The sequence below is a fragment of the Rhinatrema bivittatum genome, chromosome 6 (genome assembly GCF_901001135.1).
Source record: "Rhinatrema bivittatum chromosome 6, aRhiBiv1.1, whole genome shotgun sequence".
Taxonomy (NCBI): Eukaryota; Metazoa; Chordata; class Amphibia; order Gymnophiona; family Rhinatrematidae; genus Rhinatrema; species Rhinatrema bivittatum.
In genome coordinates, this window is record NC_042620.1 from 254,629,715 (window position 1) to 254,656,470 (window position 26,756).

The 26,756-nt window shown below is 47.1% G+C and overlaps 1 protein-coding gene across 1 annotated transcript in view; it reads right to left on the reverse strand.

Annotated features, from left to right (window-relative positions):
• Nucleotides 1–26,756, reverse strand: part of LOC115094121 (carbonic anhydrase 4-like) — a 72,494-nt gene that overhangs the window by 33,639 nt on the left and 12,099 nt on the right. The window contains exons 2-5 of the mRNA XM_029606842.1: nucleotides 15,682–15,780; nucleotides 14,874–14,900; nucleotides 14,253–14,420; nucleotides 12,374–12,522 (exon numbers count right to left, since the gene is read on the reverse strand). Of these exons, the coding sequence (XP_029462702.1) occupies nucleotides 12,374–12,522; nucleotides 14,253–14,420; nucleotides 14,874–14,900; nucleotides 15,682–15,751 (414 nt within the window). The 5' untranslated portion in view covers nucleotides 15,752–15,780. The remainder of the gene's footprint in view (nucleotides 1–12,373; nucleotides 12,523–14,252; nucleotides 14,421–14,873; nucleotides 14,901–15,681; nucleotides 15,781–26,756) is intronic.

The following is a 26,756-nucleotide window of genomic DNA, read 5'->3' on the forward strand; positions in this document are numbered from 1 at the left end:
AAACCAGACCTTTCCCTCCTTCTTATCCAGTACCAAAAGGAGAGCAAAACCTGTAACAAATCTCAAACTTAAGGGACCCCATCATTGCCCCAAACAGCAGATAATTGTTTCAGTTTTATTGTGCTTTGCAGCTGTCAATATATTCATATAATATATTTATGTATTTTATTTATTTATTTAAAAAATGCTATATCCTGTTAAATCAATAATTCATAACGGCTCACAAAATTAAATGCATTCATAATTATATGAAAGAAATAGAATGTGTTACATGAAACAAATAAAAACATCCACTAAAAACAAGATCAGAAGAATTTTTAAAAAATTAAAAAAAAAAAGGCAATACCATGCTGAACTTCTAAAAACATTTCCTCTCCGCGAGAAAAATTGTACAAACCATCATAGCTGCCAGCATTATGACAATCATCATAACAACATCTCTATTACACAATATCCCATTATAGTTTTAACAGTAATGTGCTATCATCATGCCATCATCTTAAAAGCCTCTGTAAATAAAAATGTTTTTGCTGCAGAGGTGGACCCTTAGCCTGAGGTGGAGTTGACGCTACCTGTGGGGAAGCCCCCACTGGTCCCCACCATCGGGAGGTAGAGCAGAATGGGAAACGGAGGCTGACTGGAGTTTTGCCAATATCAGCCCTCGTTCCCCACAGGTTGAGCCCTTGGGTGCCGGGCCGGCTGGTCTTAGGCAAGCCTCCACGTGGTTGATCCCGTGAAGGATGCTCGAGGCAGGGAGCCAGGAAGCAGTGGAGACACAGGGTCCACTGGAGCTGGGTTCAAGACAAGGCCTGGAACCAGAAGCCCGGACAGACTGAAGCAGGCTAGGAGTCAGGAACACGTTAAGCCCGGGCTTGCAAGTAGGCGAAAGCCTAAGAAAGGCCAAGTCCAGAAAGTCAGCTGAAGGCAAAGTCAGGTACCAGCTGGAGTCAGGGCAGGCGGCTGGAGACAAGGTCAGGTCTGAGCAGGAGTCAAAGTCAAGGAATCCAAAGTGAGGTCAGGAACAAGCAAGGGTCAAACCAGAGAATCTGTCCAAAGGGTAAACTGGAAACAGGAAGCTGGAACCGAAGCAAGGACTGGAACAGGAACGCAGGACTGGAAGTAGGACAGGTTCAGGAACAGGAACACGAATCAACTAAGCACACAACTGGTAGCGTGGAGACCTGTTGCCAAGGTAAAAACTGGATGGCGGAGCCTGCCTTAAATAGCAGGGCCCGAAGACGTCATCATCTGGGGCTGCGGGAAGGTTTCCTGCCGCGGCCTTTTTTAAGTCAGGGAAGGCGGGCGTGCACGCACCTAAGGCAGACAGACTGAACTACATAGTGGTGGCATCTCCCCACGTGCATCAATGCACGTGGGGAGACCCGACTGGGACCAGAAGAGGCCGCGGAGCTACCGAAGGGACCTGGGAGCACAGCATGAGTGCGTGCATGCAGGCGACTGCCTACCGCTGCCAAAGAGGAAAGGCCAGGTCCGGGACACGGGCGTTGGGGGTGAGTAGAGCCAGCCGCAAGCCTGCCATGGCCAGGATATGCAACACTACCCCCCCCCCTTTATACCCCCCTCTTAGTGGTCTGGGTTTGCCCGGATGGGTTTGGTGGAACCGCTAAAGAAGCCCTTTATCCAAGATGTTACAAGTGGGTTCCCAGGAATTTTCTCCTGGGCTGTACCCCTCCCAAGAGAGGAGGTACTCCCAACGACAGCCTCTCCTCCGGACGTCCAAGACATCTTAAACTCGGTAGATTGTGTCGGTCTCCGAGGTGACTTGAGAAGGTACAGGAGACTTACGGGAAGGCCAAGAGAGCACAAGAGGCTAGAGTAGTGAGACATGAAAGGAATTGTGTACTACCAGCATGGGTGGCAGATGGAGCTGGTAGGTCAGTGAGCCAACACGTCGAGTAACTGGGAAATGCCTGATATACCTGGAAGCGACCGCTGGTAGGGGAGCTTCAAACAAATATGGCGGGTACTTAGCCATACTTTATCACCTGGTTGGAATTCTGGAGCAGGTCTGCGAAGGGAGTCCGAGGATTTCTTGGCACGTGCGGCCGCTTGGCGCAATCGTTGGTTAGTGCGCATCCATAAGGCCTGAAGGGCATCCGCAGTAGCCTGGGCTGCTGGGGGAATCAGCAAAGAAGGCCGTGGCTGTCTACTGTACACCAAAGCAAAGGGAGACTCCCGTGGCTGCAGCGATGTGGGAATTATGGGAGAATTCAGCCCATGGGAGTAGTTGGGCCCAGCTATCTTGCTGGTCGTTGGAGTAAGCACAGAGAAAGCACTTGAGGGAGCGGTTCATCCACCCAGCTTGGCCATTGGTAGGCAGAATCAGGCTGATGGAAATCCCAAATTTTCAGCATAAGGAGCACCAGTAGTGAGCGACAAACTGAGGCCCCCTATCGGAGGAAATGTCTACTGGTAGCCCATGGAGGCGAAAAACATGGAGGAAAAATAGACGTGCAAGTTCGGATGCTGAAGGCAAGGTGGGAAGTGGCACAAGATGAACCATCTTGGAGAACCTGTCCATGATTACCCAGATGACAGTGTTCCCCATTGACATCGGAAGGTCCACCATGAAATCGGTGGACAGGTGAGGCCAGGGTTCTTCAGGGGCAGGTAAAGGCTGCAGCAGGCCCCACGGTCATCCCACCGGAGGCTTTTGTTGGGCACATGTAGGACAAGAGTCCATGTATGCACGTGTATCAGAGGACATGGTGGGCCACAAATAGTAGCGCTGTAAGAGGGAAAAAGTTCGAGCGTGTCCATGATGGCCAGCTACTCGAGAGTCGTGTGCCCACTGTAGCAGTTTTTCTCGAAGCCTGAAGGCACCACCGTTTTCCCTGCAAGTATGGTCATGGTGGCGGATAGAGAGATACAGACAGGATCGGTTATGTGGTGAGGCTCTTCTTGGGAGTCTTCGGGTTCGAAAGAACGAGACAGGGCATTAGCCCGGAGGCTCTTCTCAGCAGGAAGGTATTGAAGGTCAAAGTCAAATCGGGTGAAGAATAGTGCCCAGCAGGCCTGACGGGCGTTTAAACGCTGGGCATGCTGGAGATGCTCAAGGTTCTTGTGCTCTGTGAAAATCGTAAGGGAGCTCTCCAGCCATGGGCACCATTCTTCGAGGGCAAGTTTAATTGCCAGGAGTTCTCGATTCCTGATGCTATAATTTTTCTTCGCAGGGGAGAACTTATGGGAATAAAAGGAGCAAGGGTGCAGGACCCATTTTGGGGAATGCAGACTTAGCACCGCCCCAGCTCCGATAGCGGAAGCATCAACTTCAACAATGAAGGGACGGTTCAGGTCCAGGTGACACAGGCAGGGTCCGGACAAGAAGGCATCTTTCAAGGCTTGGAAGGCAGCAATGGCCTCTGGAGTCCAATTTTTCGTATCATTACCCTTACGGGTAAGAGCCGTGAGAGGTGTGGCAACCAGAGAATAATCGTCTATGATGTAGCAGTAGTAGTTAGCAAAACCATGGAATTGCTGAAGTACTCGAAGGCCTGTAGGTCGGGGCCTGACTTGGATGCTTCGCAGCTTACTGGGGTCCATGGAGAAGCCATGTTGGGAAATGATGTAACCCAGGAAGGGTAGGCTCTGTTTTTCAAACAAGCACTTATCTAGTTTGGCAAACAAGTGATTCTCCCGCAGGTGCTGCAGCACCGTGCAGACATCCAGACGATGGGTGACAAGATCCTTAGAATACATAAGGATGTCATCTAGGTAGGTGACGATGTTCACATAGAGGAGGTCACGGAAGATTGCATTGATCATGCGTTGGAACACCACAGGGGCATTGTAAAGACCAAATGGCATCACAAGGTATTCGTAATGTCCATCCCTAGTGTTAAACGCTGTCTTCCAGACATCTTCAGACAGATACGAACCAGGTTGTAGGCACCTCGCAAGTCCAGCTTGGTGAAGATGGTTGCCCCTTGGAGGTGATCGAACAACCAATTAATCAAGGGCTGAGGATACTTATCCTTGCGAGTGATGGCATTCAAGCCACAATAGTCTATGCATGGTTGTAGTGACAAAGAAGAAGCCTGCACCAGCAAGTGACATGGAGGGATGGATAAAGCCTTTAGCCAAGTTTTCAAGGATGCAATCCGACATAGCTTGGGTCTTTGGTACAGACAAAGGATAGGTTCTGCCCCTAAGGAGTGTGGTACCCGCAAAAGATCAATGGGGAAGTCAAACTCATGGTGCGGCAGAAGGATATCAGCCTTCTGTTTCGAGAACACATCCCCAAAATTAGCATATGACACAGGAAGGCCTGAGACTGTAACCGCTAGCGGGATCACTGAAGGCGGTTCAATTCTCCGAAGGCAGGTGTGGTGACAAGTGGCATTCCATTTGGTGAGTTGTAGGGTCTCCGAATCAAAATGGGTGAGTGGCACTGAAGCCATGGTAACCCTAGCACCACTGGATGGATGGATTTATCCAGGATGAAGAACTCTACCTCCTCCTCATGCCTGAGGTGAAGTTGACACTACCCATGGAGAAGACCCCATGGCTTCCCACCATCGGGAGGCGGAGCAGAACAGGAAGTGGAGGCCGACTGGAGCTTCGCCAATACCAGCCCTCGTTCCCTGTAGATTGAGCCTTTGGGTGCCAGGGCCGGCTGGTCTTAAGCGGACCTCCACGTGATTGATCCCATGAAGGATGCTCGAGGCAGGGAGCCAGGAAGCAGCAGAGACACAGGATCCACTGGAGCTGGGTTTGAGACAAGGCCTGGAGCCAGAAGCCTGGACTGACTGAAGTAGGCTAGGAGTCAGGAACACATTAAGCCCAGGCTTGCAAGTAGGCAAAAGCCTAAGAAAGGCCAAGCCCAGATAGTCAGCTGAAGGCAAAGTCAGGTCAAGCTGGAATCAGGGCAGACAGCTGGAGACAAGGTCAGATACAAGCTGGAGTCAGGGCAGGCGGCTGGAGATAAGGTCAGGTCCAAGCAGGAGTCAAAGCCAGGGAATCCGTCCAAAGCGAGGTCAGGAACAAGAGAGGGTGAAACCAGAGAATCCATCCAAAGCGTGGTCAGGAACAAGAGAGGGTCAAGCCAGAGAATCGTCCAAAGGGTAAACTGGAAACAGGAAGCTGGAACCGAAGCAAAGACTGGAACAGGAACACGGCCTGGAACTAGGACAGGTACAGGAACAGGAACAGGAACACGAAAGAACTAAGCACATGACTGGAAGTATGGAGACCTGTTGCCAAGGCAAAGACCGGATGGCAGAGCCTGCCTTAAATAGCAGGGCCCGAAGACATCATCATCCAAGGCCGCAGGAAGGTTTTCTGCCATGGCCCCTTTAAAGTTGGGGAAGGCGCGTGTGCACCTAAGGCAGACAGACTGAACTACATGGTGGTGGTGTCTCCCCTCGACGCACGTGGGGACACCTGACTGGGACCGGAGGAGGCCACAGAGCTACCGGAGGGACTTGGGAGCACAGCAGGAGTGCACGCAGGCGACTGCCTACCGCTGCCAAAGAGTAAGGGCCAGGTCCGGGACCTGGACATTGGGGGTGAGTAGAGCCGGCCACAGGCCTGCCACGGCAGGGATACGCAACAGTTTTCAGTTGCTTCCTAAAAGTTTTTATTCCACTCTGTTTCCTAATTTCATCCTGTAATTTATTCCATTACACTGGAGCCATGGTAAAAAAAAACAATCTTTCCCAAATGTTTTGTTAACTTGGGGTTGGGCATTTCAAGGAGGCATTAATTGCCTGAGTGCAATGATCTAGATGGGCAGTAGACTTTTAAAAGGGAGCCAATTGCCAGAAGAGCTTCATTGTTCAAAGTGTTCAAAGTCATCATTAATATTTATAATGGATCCTCCATGCTATAGACAGGCACATGGTGTCACATGATCAAAACATGGTTGTAAAAAAGCCACCTTTTGACTGTACCAATGTAGAGAGAGATTAGACCCAAAGTTGTGTTTAAATCTTAGTTAACCTGAAAGAAAAACTGAATGTCATTTGCATAAAGTGAAAAATGGAGTTCAAGACCAGACATCAGAAAAGCAATAGGACACAAGTAAATGTAGATTGATGACTGATTACCACCACAAAAAAACTTGCTAATGCTGAATATGATTGGAGAGATATGAACGAAACCATGCAAGGACCTTACCAGAGATACCTATTTCTTTCAATCTGGAAATCAGGATGTCGTGATCAACGTGTCAAGTGCTGACGATAGGTCAAATAACACCAAGATATAATCTTTACACAGATCAAGACCTCAATGTAAAGCATCAAGGTTTGAACTTAACAAGATCTCAGTTGAATGTTTAGGGCGAAAGCCGTATTGAAACTAGTCGAAAAAATTCTACAATTGCTTAAATACAACATTCTCGATGACCTTATCAAGAAATGTATTTGTGGATATTGGCCTAAAGTTAGTAATGTCAGATGAGTCCAAATTAGGCTTTTTTAACAAAAGGTCTTATTGCAGATTGTTTCAGAGCCAGTAAGATACCTTCTTTTAGTTAGTTGTTAACCAACAGACAGAGACGGCACCTTTCAAAGCGGTACATGGGCGCACATTGGCACGTGTGTGTCAGCACACACCCAGGGACATGTCGATTTTATAACTTTCATACACATATGCGCGCGTGTTATAAAATAGGCTGAGCATGTGCACATGTGCACCTAATTTTAAATGGGTGTGTGTCTAGCTGCATAAATCCTGTTTCTACCACCTAAGTCAGGGTATCTTAAAATCGGCATGCAGCCACCAGTTTGTCCACTAATTGACCCAGTATTGAGCTAGGTCCTCCAAACCCCCTTGGTTTAATAGCCTGCACTCCCCCGCCCCCCCAATTACCCCACACCCTTTAAAACCCTCCAAATTGGCTGGGTTGTTTTTTGTTTTTTTACAACTTATACCTCCTCCATAGCAGAAGTAAACTTACGCAGCAGTGGACTTGGATGCGAACCTCCGCGACCGGTGACCGCAACAGATACACGTGCACCTGGGCGGCTTTTAAAATTTGGTGGGTGCACATGAGCCCACTTAGAGGTAGATTTTAAAAGCCAAGCTTTTAAAATCTACCTCTAAGTGGGGTGGCAATGTCTTCAGTTAGTACTTTCAAGGTACCCATGCTGCAGGGATTTAAGGGGCAAAAGGAGGGCTTCAAAGCCATAATGAATTGCCTAATTTCTTCTGATGACATCAAGTCAAAATCTTCCTATAAAACAGACACCTGTGAGTCTGCAATTGTCAGAGTATAACTGTCTGAAAAATGTGAACAAAGATCCGAAATCTTTTTTTTTTTTTTTTTGTTGAAAAGCTGTTGCAAACTCGTCAGGACTTAAAAAACTTCCCGCTTTGAGTTAGTAGTGGAGTCACAGGAAATAAATCTTTTATCAGCTTGAAGCAGTAATGTTGGATTCCTTCCTGAAGCACTAATCTCTTTTTGCAAAAAAAGTTTTGTTTTTTTTAAACCTTTATTATGTTGTCCCTATAACTTTTTAATGCCTCGTTAAACTCTGCAGATCAGTCTCAGTTTGAGAGTAACACTAACGTCTTTCCTGGCGTCAGAGATCTGTTTTTTTTTATTGCTTTAAATTATAAGTGTACCATGGGGAGTAATGGCATCTTTTAAGTAAAAAGGATTTTAAACGTGTAATTTAATCAATACTTTTTTGTAATGAGTCTTGCCAGATGTACTGTTGGAGAGAGCCCATAGAGGGCAAAAAGGTTTCCTTCCAACTATGAACAATTTCTCAATAAGCTGCGATAAAGAATTATTACACTCTCACCAACATTGGCTGTTCACGGAAGGAAAGAGTTTTATAACTTCAGTAGAATAAGAATCCATCTAAAAAGCATCTTGTAGCTTTTCTCCACTAAATTGCTGAAATAGATGACTTCGCAATTTTAAGGAAAGAGAGTTCCCCAAGGTTCTCATCCAATTCCTCCCCTAAATCCCTTTTCCAGGCAAACATATATTTAGGTTTTTGGAAAGACTGAGGGACCAGCAACGAATAAAGCTTGGACATAAGCCCTCTGCTTTGATGACCTTTAATGCAACAATTCTCAAAGGGAGAATATTCTGTAAGAAATTCCTTTTTAAATCTCTCACCCATCCAAAAAAATGCTTCATTTGTGAAAAGAAATGCTTATCTCTCTCCTGAATCTGAAAACTTGTCTTTTAAGTCTCAAAAGTGTGGACCCCTTTCCCTTCCTAGATCTGCCCAAGACACTTAATCCTGTTAGCTTGCCAATATTTTGAAACCTGTCCTTCCAAACCAGGCAAAAAAATCCCTGGGGAAAAATAAACATGAATTGCAGTTTCCTACAAGCCTCGCTTCGTAAGCTTCCCACTGAAGGTCACCACAGTGAAGGGTTGCGCGGGATGCTTGGAGAACGTATCTTCCTAGGTAAACATAAATAACGCTTCAGTGGAGCCCCAGCCAAGGTAATTTGCTCCAAGATCCCCCCTTCTTTAGCACTGAAAACCAATCAAAGATTGGCCTCAATTAAGCAGCCATAAATAACATTTAAGATTAAAAAGCTGGTAGGACCCCCCCCATTATTTTAGGTCAATATAAAACCGAACGTGCCACCTGAGGATGCCTATGCTTGCAAATGGTCTGAGTGCTTTTAAACAGCTGGCAGACCACAAGCCCTTGGTACAGATTAACTATAAGAATCTAGATGATGCTCCTTTAAGGTGCCAGAGACTCCTGTTGCCATTAATGTACTATCACTTCTACAGCCAGGGAAACCTTGAAGTTGTTTATCAACTTGGATCATTGGTACACAATTACAAACTATAAGGAAGGTACCAATGTGCCCAGTGTGATTATCTTTTACTCAAAAACCTATGATGTTATGACCTTCATAATAGGCTTTATCGTATAGTATTGAATTTCCACTTTCACACTCCGCCTTATATATAATCATTGGTCATGGAAAGTACAATGTTTTAGTTTTTTTATTTTGCAGCATATCTCTTGTTGTGCAGCTCATATACTGTGATCCATAAATTTGCAAAACATTTTTTACTGCAATACTTATTTTAGAAGTAAAACGTGGATAGAAGCCAACCAGCCAACCAGCTCTGCTACTGGGCAGATTTATCTCGGAGTGGTTGGCTTCTGTCCACGTTATACTTCTAAGATAAGTAATGCAGTAAAAAATGTTTTGCAAATTTATGGATCACAGTATATGAGCTGCACAATAAGAGATATGCTGCAAAATAAAAAAACTAAAACACTGTACTTTCCATGACCAATGATTATATAAAAGGCGGAGTGTGAAAGTGGAAATTCAATACTAAACGATAAAGCCTATTATGAAGGTCATAACACCATAGGCCATTAATGTACTTACAGAATTTGTACTAAGGAAATCCCTTATTGTTGTAGATTCCTTATCCAGACACCCACTCTGAATATGATGTGGATCCACCTGTTAAGCAGGTGAAGCACCAAACTGGACCAGCTACAGGAAGCCACAAGAAAAGGGAATATTTGATAGTAGCTGGATGGACAGAAACACTGGACCACCGTGATTACAGAATCTTCAACACCAATATTTTACTTGGGAGCTGATGCAATATTTTGGCACAGAATAGTCAGCGCCCACTTTCTTAAGGCACCCCCAGGTGTCCCCTTTGGAAGCACCATGCAATATTTAAATTAGGGGGGTCGCGTTAGCAAGGAGAGCCCAAGTGCGTTGGCCCACCGCCGGTTAGGGAAACTGACACCGAATTTATCAGCGTCGGTTTTCCTAAACGCAGCACAGCCAGGGGTTCAGGAAACGGACGCTTCTCAATTGAGCGACCGTTTCCTGCACCCGACTGCCAGGGCTTTTTTTTTTGTTGTTAAATCACTTTAGTTTTTCCTCCTACTTAATATCGCAACAATATTAAGTAGGAGGCAGTACAGAAAAGCAGTTTTTTCTGTTTTTCTGTACTGGTTTAAGGAGCACTCAGCTATTAACGCCTGCTCCGGGCAGACGTTAATTTCTAATTGCTAAATATGCGTCCTAGATGCACATATTTTTTTTGCATAGGGAATGAATAGCTAATAGCCTCATTCACATGCATTTGCATGTGATGAGCGCTATTAGATTCACTCTGCATTGGACGCTCATTGTAGAGGCGCTAATCCCCTTATTGCATAAGGGGATTAGTTAGCACCTCTACATCCCTCGTCCACCTGGTACACAAGGAGTAAGGCACCACAAATGCAGAGGAACTGGCATCACATCCAGCTGCTTCCTAATAACGCCTCAGCTGTATTGGACAGATCATACCCAAAAGCCTGCGTGTCCCGCAATGGATTTGAATTCCCCCTCTGATGTGCAGGTGAATCTGGTTCTTGCCCATGAAACAGCAGTGAATCCTTCCAAGAGCCCAACATAAATGATCACCCAGTGAGGTCTCATAGTGAAGCCTTTACAGAAATGTGATCTATAGAAACTGTTAGAAATATTGCCCCTTGTCTACAGTAAAATGAAAGAACATGAACAATGAAATGTTAACTATCGTTGCAAGGTTTATTGTTTAATTAGCAATATGGCGTTCTCACAAAGCGGAAGATATCATGATATAGTTAATTTGTAAGTGGATGCTGTGCTACACAGAGGCGCTGGGGGGAAGGGGGGTCATGACCTGGAAGTAATGAAGGGATTGTGGGAGAAACTTGGAGGGGGGCTATGACCTGGAAGTAATAAAGGGATTGTGGGAGAAACTTGCAGAAGCAAGTGATATGTTTAATATTGCTGTTAATAGTAAAACGTCCTATTTTGCTAAACCACTTCCAATTTCTGTGTGTGAATGGCCAATGCCGATGACAGTTTCTACAAGAGACTTCAGCAAAAACAGTTATAAAAAAACAAATTACATATAGTGATTTAAAGTGTGTCACCAGAAAAAGGCCTGTAAAGATCAGGACATTTTTAAAATAAAAAACCCCAAGAATAATAGTGTACAAAAAGTAAGTCTAATAACTGAGAAACTTAATACTGCCAGCTATTCCATTATTTTGTAAGCTGCTTTGTGATAATAAGATCATGTGATATGAGTGAACTGCTGGTTTTGAATTATGTACAGTTTTGAACATGGCTGCTTCCAGAGGTATTGAGGAATCATACTGCCTATTACCAAGTGAGTAAAAACTTCACACAATTTACTAAACTGCAGTACCTGAGTACCACAGTAATAAATCCTGCAGAGTTTTTACTTGTGGTGCCACAGCTGGGAACTTTGCAGATACCAAGCCACAAAAACACACAGTTGGTGGCCCCAAAATCTCAGGGCTGCCATCTTAAGGAGGCCACAAGTTCCTTTGAAATTTCTCCTCCACCCACTTTACAAAAGTCACCGGAGGTCCATGGGATCTAGATGCAATCTCTGACCTTTTCCCACCCCCATCCAGCAGAGAAATATTCATAAAAAGTTGCTACATTTAAGCCCCACCTCTGGTCTTAAGGGCCCACTGCTTTCCAAAATAGTAACATTCCTCCCTTTAAGAAATCCTCTCAGACTCCGCCTGGTCCAACTCCAGACTTATCCAATGAGCATATGGGGATCATCAGGGGCGAGAGCGATCCCCACTGGTGCTATTTCAAAATGGTTCAAGTTGACCTTCAGTTCTCCTTTCCCCTCACATGAGAGTCTTGCTTCAGCCAGCACCATTTTGAAAGATGTGAATGGGAATTGCTCCTGTCCCCTGAAAAGCTTCATGCACTTAAGGGGTAAGCTGGGGGAGGATCCAGGGGCAAGCCTTTAAGGGCCGGGGGAAGGGGCCTAAATGGGGCAACTGTAATGAATATTTGTGCCAAGCTGGAGGAGGTCAGGGACTGCTTGGGCTCCCTAGGAGTTTCATCAGAGGACCTTTCACAAAGCCTTGCCAACCCTTTATAAAAGCCAGGGACCTTAGCCTGGCAATATTCCCAGGGAGAAGTATGCTACAATTCTCTAGGTGTAGCTAACATTCCCAGGGTGAAAGATTTTTCGCATGCTATGCTCCTCCATGTAATGACCACATTGCACCTGCTTTAGGGGCCGAGAAATAATATATGAAGATTTGTGATAAGGACACATTTTGCACATTATTTCCATTTAGCCTGTGCGTGGTAAAAGCTGTATCACAGCTTTAGGCCCCATAGTGAATAGCAACAACAACAACAAAAATTCCCAAATAACTGATCAATAAAATGTTTAACTGAAATTGGGTACATGTTGATGTTACCCATATAGATTTTTGCAATATTCTAATACTGCACTGTTCATACTGCTTGTTTTTTTTAATGCATTCAGATTAATACTGAAGCTTTACAAGTGTGCATTGTCTTTGATTAAGAGTGAAAGCAAGGAGAATGTGATGCGTTTGTGATTCATAACACATACCTCCATGGGAAACTGCTTCCCACTCAGTCTGTGTTCGGAGCCCAGGCTGCTGGTCCCATTTCCCCAGTGGAGATGAAAGGCAATAGCAGAGTAATTAGTGGGGAGGCCTCCTCCGCTGATCATCACCCCATTAGCAAGTTCCACTTCCACTATAGAGTGATATACGGATATGGATACATCATTAGACCCAATTCCTCACACACAGAGACACACACTTCTGCTAATGGTCATTCACTCACCTAGCTCCACTTCCTCCAAGAGTGATACATGGTTACAAGAGATAGAAACCCTGAAACTGGCACTTCCCAAACAATAGGTGTCAGAATGAGGTGAGCCACAGGGGCCATGGCCCCACCAATACCTTGCCCTTCCACAGAATGACTACAGGACATCCAGGGCTAGGTTGAGCAGGCATCAGCTGGTCAGTGGCAGGAGGAAGAGGAAGAGAACAGTAGTGCATTGGCCATGTCCTCCACCTCTGCAGCTCTGGGCTAGGTTGCAGCTTTGAACTGAATGGGACTCTGTACAACTGTGCTGTTCAAAGCAGCAGTCAGGTCTAGGCCCAGGCAGCAGAGGGGGAGGAGAAGGACACAGCCTGAGGCATCATTGCTCTCTTCCTCCTGATTAGGGTTGGGAAAGGGGAGAGAGAGGGGGTGGGATTGGGGTAAAGAGAGAAAGAAGGGATGATGTGAGGAAGAGAGGATCGGAACAGGGGCAGAGAGAGAGAGTTGGCAGCAAGAGAGAGAGTGCAGTAGACAAGAGAGAGGGTATGGGGCAAGTGGAGAGAGAGGGACTAGAAGGTAGTAGGGTGAGGCAGAGTTTGTTGAATTAGGGTTCCCCCCCCCCCCAACTTAAAAGGCATTCTGTTGCCCCTGTCCCAAGCACACACATACATGCCCATACACATATATCCTGATTGCACAGTGCTAAATACATAAGAAAGCTGAATACCCTTAAACCTCTCCCTCTCCCCAATACACACAGAAACACATACCTACCCTGATTATCTACTGCCTTACCTAACTCTACTTCCTCTGGAGAGTAGTACATGGTTGTGAGAGACAGAAACTTGAGAACTGACACTATCCCCTTGCACGCCACCTCACACTCACACACACACACACTCCCACCATTGAAGGTCATTCTGTCACACAGTTTCATTTCCACAACAAAGTGATGCATATGTATAGCAGATGGACACTTTGAAATCTGATACCTCTCACATAAAGAGGCATGCAAATATGCACACACTGACCATCGCTCTTTCATCCAGCTTTACTTCCATTGCAAAGCCATGAATGGATGTGAGATGGTTCCCATGAGACCTGACACTCCATACAGGCACATACATCTTACCGTCTCAAATAACTTCATTCTCACTACAGAGCGATACACAGTGTGAGAGATGATCATTTGGAGATCTGACACCCCCTCTTCCCACCCACAACCACACCCACTCACATCCTCCACTAGTGGTCACTGTCACCCAAATTAACTTCCACTGCCAAGAGATATATGGCTGCAACAGACAGATACCACCAGACCTTAACATGTCACCCTGGTTTGTCAATCCCTCAAACAGCTCTGCTTCCTCTACAGAATAATGTATAGGTATGACAGCTTGAGATCTAATAACCCAATGCACACACAGACACAAAGAGAAACTGCCATCCTCTAACACTCTCCACTTCCTGAAGAGTGATGCACAAGTGTAAGATACCTGAGACTCTATATATAATATATGCACACACACAAACAGATGTACACACAAAGGTTTTTATGTGATAATTATTGAGGCTACATATATGATACAAAAAACCCCATATGTGTGTTTGTTTATGTTGGAGGGGGAGCAGAAGAGGAGATCCATGTATTTTACCTGTGTGTCCCAAGTTTGTTATATTCAGCGGCAATGATGTATTGTCATAGCCTGTGAACTGAAACGGGCCAAGACTCGAGTTCCAGACTGCTGCACTCTCATTGATGACCAATGGAGACTGTCTGCTGCCACCACAGGTGCTGAAGAGGTTACTCCAGGTATTAGGTCCTGCAGGGGAGGGGGGAGACAAAGAGGCAGTCTTTGAGCACGCTGCCTGACCACCCAGCCTGCTTCCTGTTCTCCAGGGCAGTAACAGGGACCCGGCTTAATGACTGCAGAATGCAAGTGTGAAACCGGAATAGGAGTTTTAATCCCTGACTCTGCCACTGTCGCTTTCTATGTGACCTTGGCACAAGTCATTTTAACAGCCTGCATCTCACTTCTGATTCATGACTCTGCCATTGAGTTTGTATATGTGCGAGTAAATGTGTGAGAGAGACTTTGGGATAAATCATTAAATCCCTATACCCTGGTTCTAATCCCCACTTCCTTTGTTATTGATTGTGTGTGTGTGTGTGTATGTGTGTGTATGTGTGTGTGTGACCTTGGAACAAGTCCGTCCATATTTTCCCCTGTACCTGAACTCCAATCCTGGCTATTATTATTAGGAATTACACTTACCGCAGGATGGGTCAGTATAGCACCATTCTAGAAGGGAGAGAGAGAGAGAGGAAACCTGTGAGAGAATGTGCAACACTCGCACAGCTGCTCATTGTTGCTCACATGGTTTTAGCAGGCATTAACCTAACTCTGCTGAGCCGATTTCCAACACTGATTACGCCACAACTGAAAATGAATACTGTATTTATAACTAACGTTGCACATGTGTGATGAGGAGTCAGTAATTGTAAACAATTTGTTTCTTTATGTTCAGTACTTACAAGGCTCACTCTCATCTGATGTAAGTGAACAAGGACCAGTATAAAAATAAGAGGAATAAGAGAGTTAAGGGAGTGCTGGATGAAGACACAGGTTTTCAGGTCGGACGTGACAGTGGGGAGGGAAGAAACATTTTGGAAGACAAAAGGGAGGTGGCTGCAGAAAAATAAAACAGGACGGCAGATCCAAAAGCTCGAAGGCGCCTATTTCGCTAGAGGAAGAATAAGGAGGCTGTGACTAGTAGAATGGACTGAAGGTGAGAGAGCACAGTGAAAGATGAAGGACGGAGCAGAGCCATTAATACATTTGTAAGCTCAATAGAAGAATTTTCCCATGACAGTCAGAGAAACAGTGGGCAAAGAACACAGGTTTGATAGATCTTCAGTGAAAATCAGAGAAGGTAAAAACTAGGAGGATGAGAGACGCAGGGAAGAAAGGAAGGAGACAGGCATGTTAGTAAAGCAGGTCGCTGTACCTAGTGATGTATGACAGGATCCAGCAACTGTAAGTGGCTAAGTTCATAAAGTTACCATGTTGAGTGTATACGTACCCGCTACTCCCCAGGATGCCGATAGCAGTACCCCTAAGAATATCAGCATTGACTTGGGGATGAAGCCCATTTACACAACTGGCAGGAGGCAGATCCAAGCTGAAAAATATTTCAGAATGACACCGTCACTGGGACGAACAAATTCTGCCAAGGTTTACAGACACAGCCTGTCATGAGATCTCCCAGGGCATCTGGTAGAGGTCTCTTGAGAACCACACAGCAGTGGTCTTCACTAGCTTTCAAACTGGGGGCATCTTTGAATCCAATAGGGCTGGAGATGGGTCAACAACATCTTCCTGTGGGGGCTATGAGCCAATGTTGGTGCAGGCCAATGTCACCCCAACCCCCCAACAGTGTCTGTCTCGCAAACCGATCACCCTGTCCCACCCTTCTTTCTTGCTTTCTCAACTATTCCCTACCCTGTCCCCACCAGAGACCTACTGATGATCCCTTGCAATGTGAGGGCCCCTTTCCTGAAACGGTTCTGCTGCCGATTTCCGCCTCCAAACCCCTCTGACTTGTTTGGCTCCAGTTGTTAGTCAGGTTGCCGCTTCTGGTGCCATGCAGGCTGCTAGAAGAGGAGCAATGGCCGGTAGTGTATGGGTTGAATGAAAAGGTTCTCTGTGAAGCCAGACTAATGTGGTGGTGAAAAAATCCCAAAAAGACAATAACAGCACAAGCCATGGCTATTGCAACGCTAAAACTATACCAAAGGTTAGTTAGTATGTCGTTCTCAATTTACTAGAAATCATATGATTTACAAGAATGCAACCTTCTTATTAGCGAACATGAGATAAAATTAAAATATTAACCAGTTAGAAAATGTTATGCAAACAAACAAACTAACCTATTGGTGTGTAAGTTTAGAGGCAGTGATGTATTTAACTGAGTGTAACGGCTCAGAAGAGCTGAACTGGCATTCACTCTGCATTGTTTGGTAAGCTATCTTGCTCCTATTATGAGATATCTTATAATAAAAGACTAAAGATTTTTCTCTTACTGGCTGTTGGTATTCACTGTTTACTAGTGCCCTCTACAATAGCCCCTCGCACTCCCTTTTTTCAATACATTGGCCAATCGTGCCACCATCTCCTCTTCTTTTCAACCACGTAGGCCAATGGGAGACTTTGATTAAGCCTGCTCAGACTGATAACGTGACCTTCAATTAAAGAAACAAAGCAAAGCACAATCACGATTGAAAGCTACACTCGGGGTCTGTGGGAGACAGCCCTGGCTCCCGGGCCTTTCAGTGAAGCACACTGACCGACGTGGATCTGGATGGAATTGTTTTTTTCATGTATTGCTGTGGGATAAGAAGGATGGCATTCACTCACAGTAGGCCAGGGAACGTATAGAGAAGTAGCTGTAAAGGGCTTCAAAAATTAAGACCTAGCACTGAAATTTTAAATTGCATAGTACACAGAGTGTATTGTAAGCCTGACAATAGGACAGTGCTTTACATACTGCACACAAGTCCCAGCCTGAGGGAAGGGCAATTCTCCATGAATATCATACACTGGGGGCAGGAATCCTAATTTGCCCTGTTTTATGCTCTGATGACTTAGTTTTACTTCCAATTGTACTCTGTATCTGATTTATCATTCAACAACAGGCTTACGCACGGATACAACAATCTTCCAAGCTGATGTAGTCTTTGTAGGATTGCCATCCCTCCAGGATTATCTTAAGGTCTCCAGATATTAAAGGCTAACTTCCAGGTCACTGCTACATGTAGGAGAAAACGTAGGGAATTCTCAAAAACCAACCAAATGGTGAATCAGATTTATCTTGTTATCAGCTTTTTGTTTCGTATGTTAGTGTTTGCAATGGCAAGGTATACAGTGAAAGACAACATGAGTACAAGCACTCAAATACAGGAGACCCGATTTTGGGAAGATGAATGCAATCACATTTCATTATTCTCAGTCTAATGAATGCATTTTGGATGGATTGATCATTTCGCCCTTGTGTCCTATTTTTTTTTTTAGATTTGTTTTTAAAAAATGAATGATAAAATACATAAACACACTCACCACTTCCAGATATATAGACCTTCATTTTCAGTTTTTATTTTATTTTTCCTGGGAACTTCAATGTCCTTACAAAAAAAGTCAGTCAAAAACTGACTTTGCTATAACACCAGGAGAAAAATCAGTGGAAAAGTCATTTTATCACTGACTTATTTTGTTAGGACACTGAAATTTCCAGGAGAAATAAAATAAAAACCAAAAATGAAAGTCCCTACAGATATATTAAAAAGGAAAGTAAACCTCATCACCAGTTTACTTCACATTATTACTGGTGATTATTCAGTATTGTTTCATATAATATATTTGAACTGCATGCCCAAGAAAAATATGACATGCACACATACTAGTGCTTGTTTTTTCAAAACTGCCTATGGTCTCTTCATTAGGTCTATACCAGTGGTTCATAAACCTGTCCTGAGGGCCCCCCAGTCAGTCAGGTTTTCAGGGTATCTGCAATGATTGTGCATGAGATAAATTCGCATGCACTACCTCCATAGCATACAAATTTTACCTCATGCACATTCATTGTTGGATACCCTGAGTGAACCCCTGACTGACTGGAGGTCCCCCTGGACAGGTTTGGGAACCTCTGATCTATACTCCTGCTAGCAGAGGAGTGAGATTAGTAGAGTAGTGAGTGGAGTAAACAATGTGCTATGGCACTCCCCTCTAGGAGTGGCCATAATGGTGCAGTCCACCATTTGCTCAGAGAAGCCCAAGAACGTTTTGGTCAGGGAGTAAGGAAAGTAGTAAAGAGACTGAGAGGTGGCAAGGCTCTTGTCTCTGAAGGAGTTTGGAGTTTGGGAAGGGATAAAACCTGTCTTTTGTCCCAGTTCTTAAGAGTTATATACTGAGTACAGAGGAGCACACTGAAAGTAACTCTTCCTGGTGAATCCAGCAGTAGGGAGCAGAGTAAAGATCTCACCATGGGTTTGTCCTTCAGTGGCAGGGGTGGCCAGCTCCATTGCTTGAGATACATAAACAGGGCAGGTTTTTCAGGATATCCACAATGAATATGAATGAGATGTATGCACTGCCTCTGGTGCATGCAAATCTACCTCATGCATATTCATTGTGGATATCCTGAAACCAGTCCTGTTTGTGGCTCTCGAGGACTGAAGTTGGCCACCCCTGTTCTATGGGGAAAGGAGGACCTTGATCAGAGCTCATGGTGAATGAAAGTTTTCATGGGAACAGCAAGAAGTGCCTGTCCAGAGGAGACCAGACATGAGCAAAAAGCAGAGGAGAGAAGGAGAGCGCTGTGCATCTGGTGCTCTGTGCTCAGGAAGTCCATTGGAGAGGAGTGTTTGCAGAGTGCAGGAAAGAGATTTACGCATGTGGATGTCAGGTACTAGCAAAGGTCCTTGGGAGTCGGGGAGCCAGGATCTGTCCAAAGGAGCCTTCAACTCCAAAAACAGGAGAGGGAAACAGTAAGGATCTGTAATTCCCTTGATACAATTCGGTGCCTGCCTGTGGATTCCAAGAACTTTTCAGGCTGTGCCACCTTATTTGAACAATTCAGTAAAAACTTTAAGTTTTGGACCACCGTACCTGGTACCTGGTGTCTCCTTGGTTAACACCATCTAAATACATTGGGCCCTGGAGGTTAAACTGCCCTCTTCCTCTTTTTTAAGAAGCCATGTCAGGTTTGCAGGTCCGATTTGGGACTGAGCCCCTGGTATCAATTATGCCCCAGGTGCTATTATGCCGAGTGTGGAGGTGCAACAATTTATACTAGAGCAAAAGGGGAAAAAATTGTTGTCTACATGATAAGAGAGTCACCGTGAGCCTAGACTTTAAAGCCAATCATACATTGAAATCTTTAGGGATATGCCAACCAGAGTTAGGCATCCTAATCCTTCAGCCTCCCTTCACAGGAGAAACTAACTATACATCCCAAAAGCTGATTTTAAGGATGTGCATCTCCCGGTTCCATTTTCTTTAATGTTTATTTGGGTTTGCTTTGTTTGTCAAGCCAAAATCAACATTACAAAAGCACCTCCGACCTCTACCCACCCCCTCTGAAAAAGCTGCCAAGGCCGTGGACCTCCCCTGCCCCCACCTACCCCTTCTGTGGGGGTTCTGGATCGTGAAAGGGGGCAAGAGAGATGCCTACTCACCTCCTGCCCTGCTGGTGTCTCTTCAAAATGGTACCAGCTGGCCTTGAGATCATGACGACATCAAAATGGTGCTGGTTTCAGGGTTGACCAGCACCATTTGGGGATGCTGTGGTACAGGAGGCACGTGGGCATCCTTCCTGCACCTTTCACAATCCGGGATCCCACGGATGGGGTAAATGGGGCTAGGGAGGTCCCAGGCCTCTGCAGTGTTTTTCAGAGCTGGGGTGTTGGAGGGATCTGAAAGGGCCCTGGATGGGCTCGGATCAGCCTAGCTGGGGTAGGCCTGGGCCTTGGGCAGCTTTGGGGCTGAACTAGTGACAGAGGGTTGTTGTTGTTGTTGTTGTTGGTGGGGTTTTTTGGGGGGTTTTTTTTGGCAAAGTCTATTCACAATGAAACAAAAGAAAAAAAATAATGAAATTTCATTCACTATCCTTCATTCCATTTTGAAAATGAAATGAAACAAAATATGTCAATGACTTTTCCTATTTCATTTCAAACAAATGCATATCCCTAATGGGTTTTAAAAAAAAGATTACATATATAGCTGCTATTTTAGTCTTCCAAGCATATGTAATAGCTTCAACACATCCAAATGTTGAAAAAGTGCTAAAGTATGAAAGTAAATGGCCATAAATAATCTCCAACCTTAAACTTGATGTAAAGGACCTTTGGTTTCCCTTTACTATAGGAGTGTACCATTAAGCTGGGGAGGTTCTGTGCAGAAATAATGGAGAGAGGTTTGCTTTTTGCTCCCCCATGAGGGAACATGCAGATGGTGTGCCCTAGCTTTTTATCATCCCAAAGCACCCGCTGTCCTTGTGGACTTTTAGTTAGACTCTCAAGCAGTCAGGAGCTTGCTGCTCACTGCTGTGTGATTTTTTTTCTCCTAATTTAAGGGAAAGGAGTAAGGGAGTTCCCTTTTTAGGGGTCAGCCACTTGTTGACTCATCTTCCTATCTTTCAAGATGGGTTTGGACCTGTTAAGCCTATTTGTAAGGATTCCCTGTGGAGAGCCCCAGTCCCCTTGTAGCAATGGATTGGGGCATCCCTGTATTCAAGGCTGGATGTGGGGTACGGAAGACCTGCTTGTTCTATGTCTCCATACGAGCACTCACAGCAACCTGCTGCAGAGGAAGAATATTTTTGCATTAACTGTTTTGAGCCATCTCATATGTTGGCGGCATGGAAGTTTTATTCCATCCTTCGTGTATCTTGCTTCATTTTTCCCCTTTTGGGTTCAACTAATATTTTTTTCACTTGGAGCTGATAGCCCATGGTACCTGGGAGTCATTATACCAAACTTTTGGAAGAGGGAAGTCTTTCATCCAGAAAGATACGGTGTCACAATTTCCATCTAAAGCAAGGGATCCCAGGAAAGTGCACTACCAGGAGAAACAAAGAAGAAGCAGCATAAAAGGTAACAAGAACTTTGTTGCTGTTAAGGGAAGTTTTACATTAGGGGTGAGAAGTTCTCACCAGGCACTGCCTAAGGAGTTAGCAGAATCGAGAAAGAGAATGAAACGTCCTTCAGGTGCTGTATAAGGAGTTAAAAATATTCAAAGAGCATTTCTTGGAAGATATTACATCTGAGACTAAGTTCTGATTAAATATTGGGACTATATGCTTTCTAGAGATGTGAATCGTGTGATCGATCGTCTTAACGATCGATTTCGGCTGGGGGGGGGGGGAGGGAATCGGATCGTTGCCGTTTGGGTTTTTTAAAAATCGTGAAAATCGTGAAAATCGAAAACCGGCACACTAAAACATCCCTAAAACCCACCCCGACCCTTTAAAATAAATCCCCCACCCTCCCGAACCCCCCCAAAATGCCTTAAATTACCTGGGGTCCAGAGGAAGGGTCCCGGTGTGATCTTTTACTCTCGGACCTCCGGTGCTTGTAGAAATGGCGCCGGCGCTACCTTTGCCTTGACAAGTCAAAGGTAGCGCCGGCGCCATTTTGTTTTTTGTCCCCCGAGGTCAGGAGCGTAGGAGATCGCTCCCGGACCCCCGCTGGACCCCCAAGGACTTTTGCGCAAATGGCGCCGGCCGTAGACAACACGATTCGACTGCAGGAGGTTGTTCCGGACCCCCGCTGGACTTTTGGCAAGTCTTGTGGGGGTCAGGAGGCCCCCCCAAGCTGGCCAAAAGTCCTTGGGGGTCCAGCGGGGGTCCGGGAGCGATCTCCTGCCGCGAATCGTTTTTCCGTACGGAAAAACCAAAGGTAGCGCCGGCGCCATTTCTACAAGCACCGGAGGTCCGAGAGTGGAAGATCACAGCGGGACCCTTCCTCTGGACCCCAGGTAATTTAAGGCATTTTGGGGGGGTTCGGGAGGGTGGGGGATTTATTTTAAAGGGTCGGGGTGGGTTTTAGTGTTTTTTTAGTGTGCCGGTTTTTTCGCCCTCCCCCTTCCCCCGATTTACGATTTTTTGACGATAAATCGGGGGAATTGTTATTGTATCTCGGCTCTAACGATTTTTGACGATTTAAAATATATCGGACGATATTTTAAATCATCAAAAAACGATTCACATCCGTCCATGGTGGAGTCTGGGTTGCTTACCAGTAAATGCTCCGCTGCAGCCCTCAGCTTGGGACTCCCCACAGACCATGGCTAATTCAGCCCAGCTTATCGACAGAAAAAAAGCAAGTTTGCTTACCATAAGCAGTGTTTTCCATAGATAGCAGGATGAATTAGCCATGAGATGCCCACCCTCCTCCCTGGAGAGTACACTATACTCCTCCTAGCTTTGACATAGACTGAAGAGACTCTCAGGCAACGCCTGCATGGACTCAGCAAACTTCCACAAATTCTCAGTAGAGCTCAGTGATGAGCGGTGACATTTATAGCAGGGGATTCAGTCTCACTCCCTCAGTCCCCTCTCTCCTTCACATGGCTCTTCCTGCTTTTTCTCCTTTTCGGCGCGTGCGCCGAGACAGTTTGGCATCTTAAAGGGCCAGCAGCAGGGGAGATGGGTTCTGAAGCCAAGCGGCTTTTGCTGATGACCTCATCAACCAGGGCCTATTTAAGGCCAGGTCCTGCCTTCAATCAGGGCCTCGGCAACAGTCCAGCTCCTGGTGAGTGCATGTCATCTGCATCCTGATCCCGCGTTCCTGTGGTTCTCCTGCCTCCTGCTCTGGATCCAGCTCCCGCTCCAGCCCCAGTCCTAGTTCCAATTCCTGCTTCCGTCCAGCTCTTCCTCGTCCCTGCTTCCTTCGATTGGCTCTGACTCTGCTTGTCTCCTGGTTTCTGCCTTGTCCGCTGCCTGCCCTGATCTTCAGCTTGGTTTTTCATCTCTGTTTGTCCACTCCCTGCCCTGGGCTCGGCCTGGCCTCCACCTTGTTTAGCCTGCTGCCTGCCTTGACCCTTGGTATATACGACCTGTCTCCTGCCTGCCATCTGAGAGACCCACACCTAAGTTCTGCCAGCCTCGGCACCCAAAGGCTCAACCCACAGGGAACGTGGGCTGCTATAGGTGAAGGTCCTGTTGGGTTCTCTCTCCTGGAACCGCCTCCCGATGACGAGGACCACAAGGGTCCTCCCCATGGTGGTGGCAATAAAACTCGTCTCAGCTCAAGGGTCCACCTCCCCTAAAGTTTGTTGAGTCCATGGACCCAGCGGATCTGGCTGCCCTCAGAGCATTAAGTCAGTAAGGCAGTAAGTCCCATCATTTTGGATCTGCCATGGTTGCAGAGGCACCAACTCCAATTTAATTGGTCCACAATGGAATTCACCCATTGGGGACCAGGATGCACGGATTCTTGTTTAAGGTCGGAAGAACTCCCAGTTCCCTTCTCGTGGCCACCACCCTGCCAAACCTTCACATCCCTAGCAAGAGGTCGCAAGAGACTCAAATCACCTCCGGGGCCTTACAGAAGGATATATTACAATTAGTCTTTTGCTTAGTTGAAGGACCAGTTGTTGCGATCCCCCCTGCTGCTGCGCTGCAGGAGGTCTCTTACCTTCCTCCAGAGGCCGCTCTGAAGCCAGGGCCTCGCCTGCGCATCATCCAGGACGTGCTCCAGGGCCTGAGAGGCCTAGCTGCTCCTGAGGCATGCCGGTGGCTTGCAGCCTCAGTGTTTGGACTTCCTGTTGGGCGACGCCCTTCCCTAGGGGCTGGCCCGCAGCTCTCTACCCTAGTTATAGGACCAGCGGTGGGCGGTCCTGGCAAGCTCCTCCCAGGGAGTTGCCTTCTACCTCCAGTATTTAAGGACTTTCTGTTCACTGTGTCTTGGCCTTCGGATCAGGTCCTACAGTCGTCTGTATCCTTGCTGATCCAGGTCTTCCGTGATCACTTATGCTTTGATGGATCCCTGCCCAGTGTCTCTGCCTGATGTTTGTTCCTGTGCCTGCCAGCCGTAAGGACTTCGGATGTGAGTATCCCAGCATCGGAGTTCCTGTTTGCCTGGAGTTTCCCTGCACCCTCCTTCTCAGCGTGGTCCGCGACCAGCCTTCCTGGGCTGTGTAGGGCGCGTCTGGGACAGGGTGGTCCGCGACTCAGTCCCACGTGTGGGCTGAGTAGGGCGCCCTGATGGACAGTGCAATGTTCCCGTCCAGCCTTGTCTTCAGTGTCTGCTTCAGCCCTTGTCTGGATGTCTACCTGTCTCTGCCTTGACCTAGTTCCTGAGCCTTCTGTCCTGTTGGGCCCTGGAGTGGCCAACAGGAGGGATTCGTCCCACGGGCTCTTGAGCTTCTGCCAGCCGAGGGGGCTTCGGATGTGAGTATCCCAGCATCGGAGTTCCTGCTTGCCTGGGCCTTTCCTGTGTCTCGCTTCAGCCCTTGACCTGATGTCTCCGTCTTGCTTCAGCCTGCTTCTGCCCCGTTTGATGTCTTCTGTTTAAGGACTCTGTCTGCCCTCGCCTCTGTCCGGCCTGCTGCCCATTGCCGTTCCCTGCGGCAGGTCCGAAAGGGCCGGGAACAGTCGGAGGACCGTTCATTAGTCAACTTCCCCGTGTTGGCTACCATGGGCATGCAGGTCCGGCTGAGGGTCGGACTCCCTGCTTCTGTTCCTGCCTGCCTGGCTCACCATGCCTGCTCAGCTCACCTCCCACGGTGTGGCCTTGGGCTCCTCCTGGGGTCCTGCCGTGGCCCAAGGGCTCACCACCCGCCCGAGACGACCGCGCCCGCGCGCGCTCGTAACACCAGTTGGTCCAACAGATATTGGAAATGAAAACCATAAGAAGGAGCACAACCAAGCTATGAAAAAGATCTCATCAATACTAAGCGAAAAAGATGAAGAAATACAAACCCTGAATACCCTTCTGTTACAGAAGAAGGGCAAGAGACAGCGACCAGCCCCCGCTTCTGCCTGTCCGCACTTTGAGGGAACGAGGACCTTCATTCCACAACAGTAGGGCCAGATCTCCCTTCCAACTATTGGAAGAGGTTCTCCCTCTCGACAGGGAGGGTTTGGACCCCGGAATTGCATGAACTAAGGGACAAAACCAATCCTTTGGTTGGGGAATCCTCCACTCAAATCTTCCTTGAAGCTGGTACCCCCACTAACTCGAGGCCTCGAGAAGGGGGCTTTGGAGGGGGGGTACTGTTACGTTCGATGGCCCATGGGCTATCCCAATGGACTGCCGCACTCACCTCCAGCCCGGCGAGGTGGGCGCGCCCTGTTCCGGTATGGGGACCGGCATCCTGTGCGCTGCACCACCGCACACGTTGGGACTGGTGCGGTGCACTTAGGCATTGTGAGCAGGTCCTTGCACCGGGGCATCCCATGTGTGGGTTGTCCTCTGCTCTTCCTGCTTCTCCCCCCTTTCAGCACGCGCCCGCGGGACAGTTTGGCCTCTTAAAGGGCCAGCAGCAGGGGAGACGGGTTCTGAGGCCCCATGGCGTTTGCTGATGACCTCTTCAACCAGAACCTATTTAAGGCCAGGCCCTGCTTTCAATCAGGGACTCAGCAACAGGTCCAGCTACTTGTGAGTGCGTGTTGTCTGCATCCTGATCCCGCGTTCCTGTGGTTCTCCTGCCTCCTGCTCTGGATCCTGCTCCCGCTCCAGCCCCAGTCCTAGTTCCAGTTCCTGCTTCTGTCCAGCTCTTCCTCATCCCTGCTTCCTTGGATTGATCTTCTGGCTCTGACCCTGCTTGCCTCCTGGTTTCTGCCTTGTCCGCTGCCTGCCCTGATCTTCAGCCTGATTCTTAGTCTCTGCTTGTCCACTGCCTGCCCTGACCTCAGCCTGGCCTCCACCTTGTTTAGCCTGCCCCCTGCCTCGATCCTTGGTACGTCCGACCTGTCTCCTGCATGTCATCTGAGAGACCCGCGCCTAAGTCCTGCCAGCCCCAGCACCCAAAGGCTCAACCCGCGGGGAATGTGGGCTGGTATAGGTGAAGGTCTTGTTGGGTTCTCTCTCCCGGAACCAACTCCCGACAACGAGGACTACCAGGGGTCTCCCCATGGTGGTGGCAACAACCTTGTCTTGGCTCAAGGGTCCACCTCCCTTAAACACCCACACTTACCCAGGTAATCATCTTCACACACAAAGTCACTGACCCACACCCAGGCGGTCACATATACATACAACTCCTCATACATAGACTTTCACCCAGCCACAAACTCAGCCTCTCACCCACCCACCCACATACACACAGGCTGTCACCCATGCACTCATTCACACACACCCAGGTGGTCATCCACACACACATAGGCTCTCACCCCACATACACACAACACAACCACAAGTAGTCACCCACCCCTACCCACATCAACACCCAAGCAGGCAGCCACCCACTCATCCACAGTGGCAGTCACCCACAGACACATACACACAAACACACGTGCAGTCACAAACTCACAGGCATACACATACACATATGCAGGCATTCATCCACACAGGCTGTCATACACAAATGCAGGCAGTCACTCCCCACACTCACAGGCTCTCACCCAGCCACACATATAAAGCACCTGGGCCTCTTCTT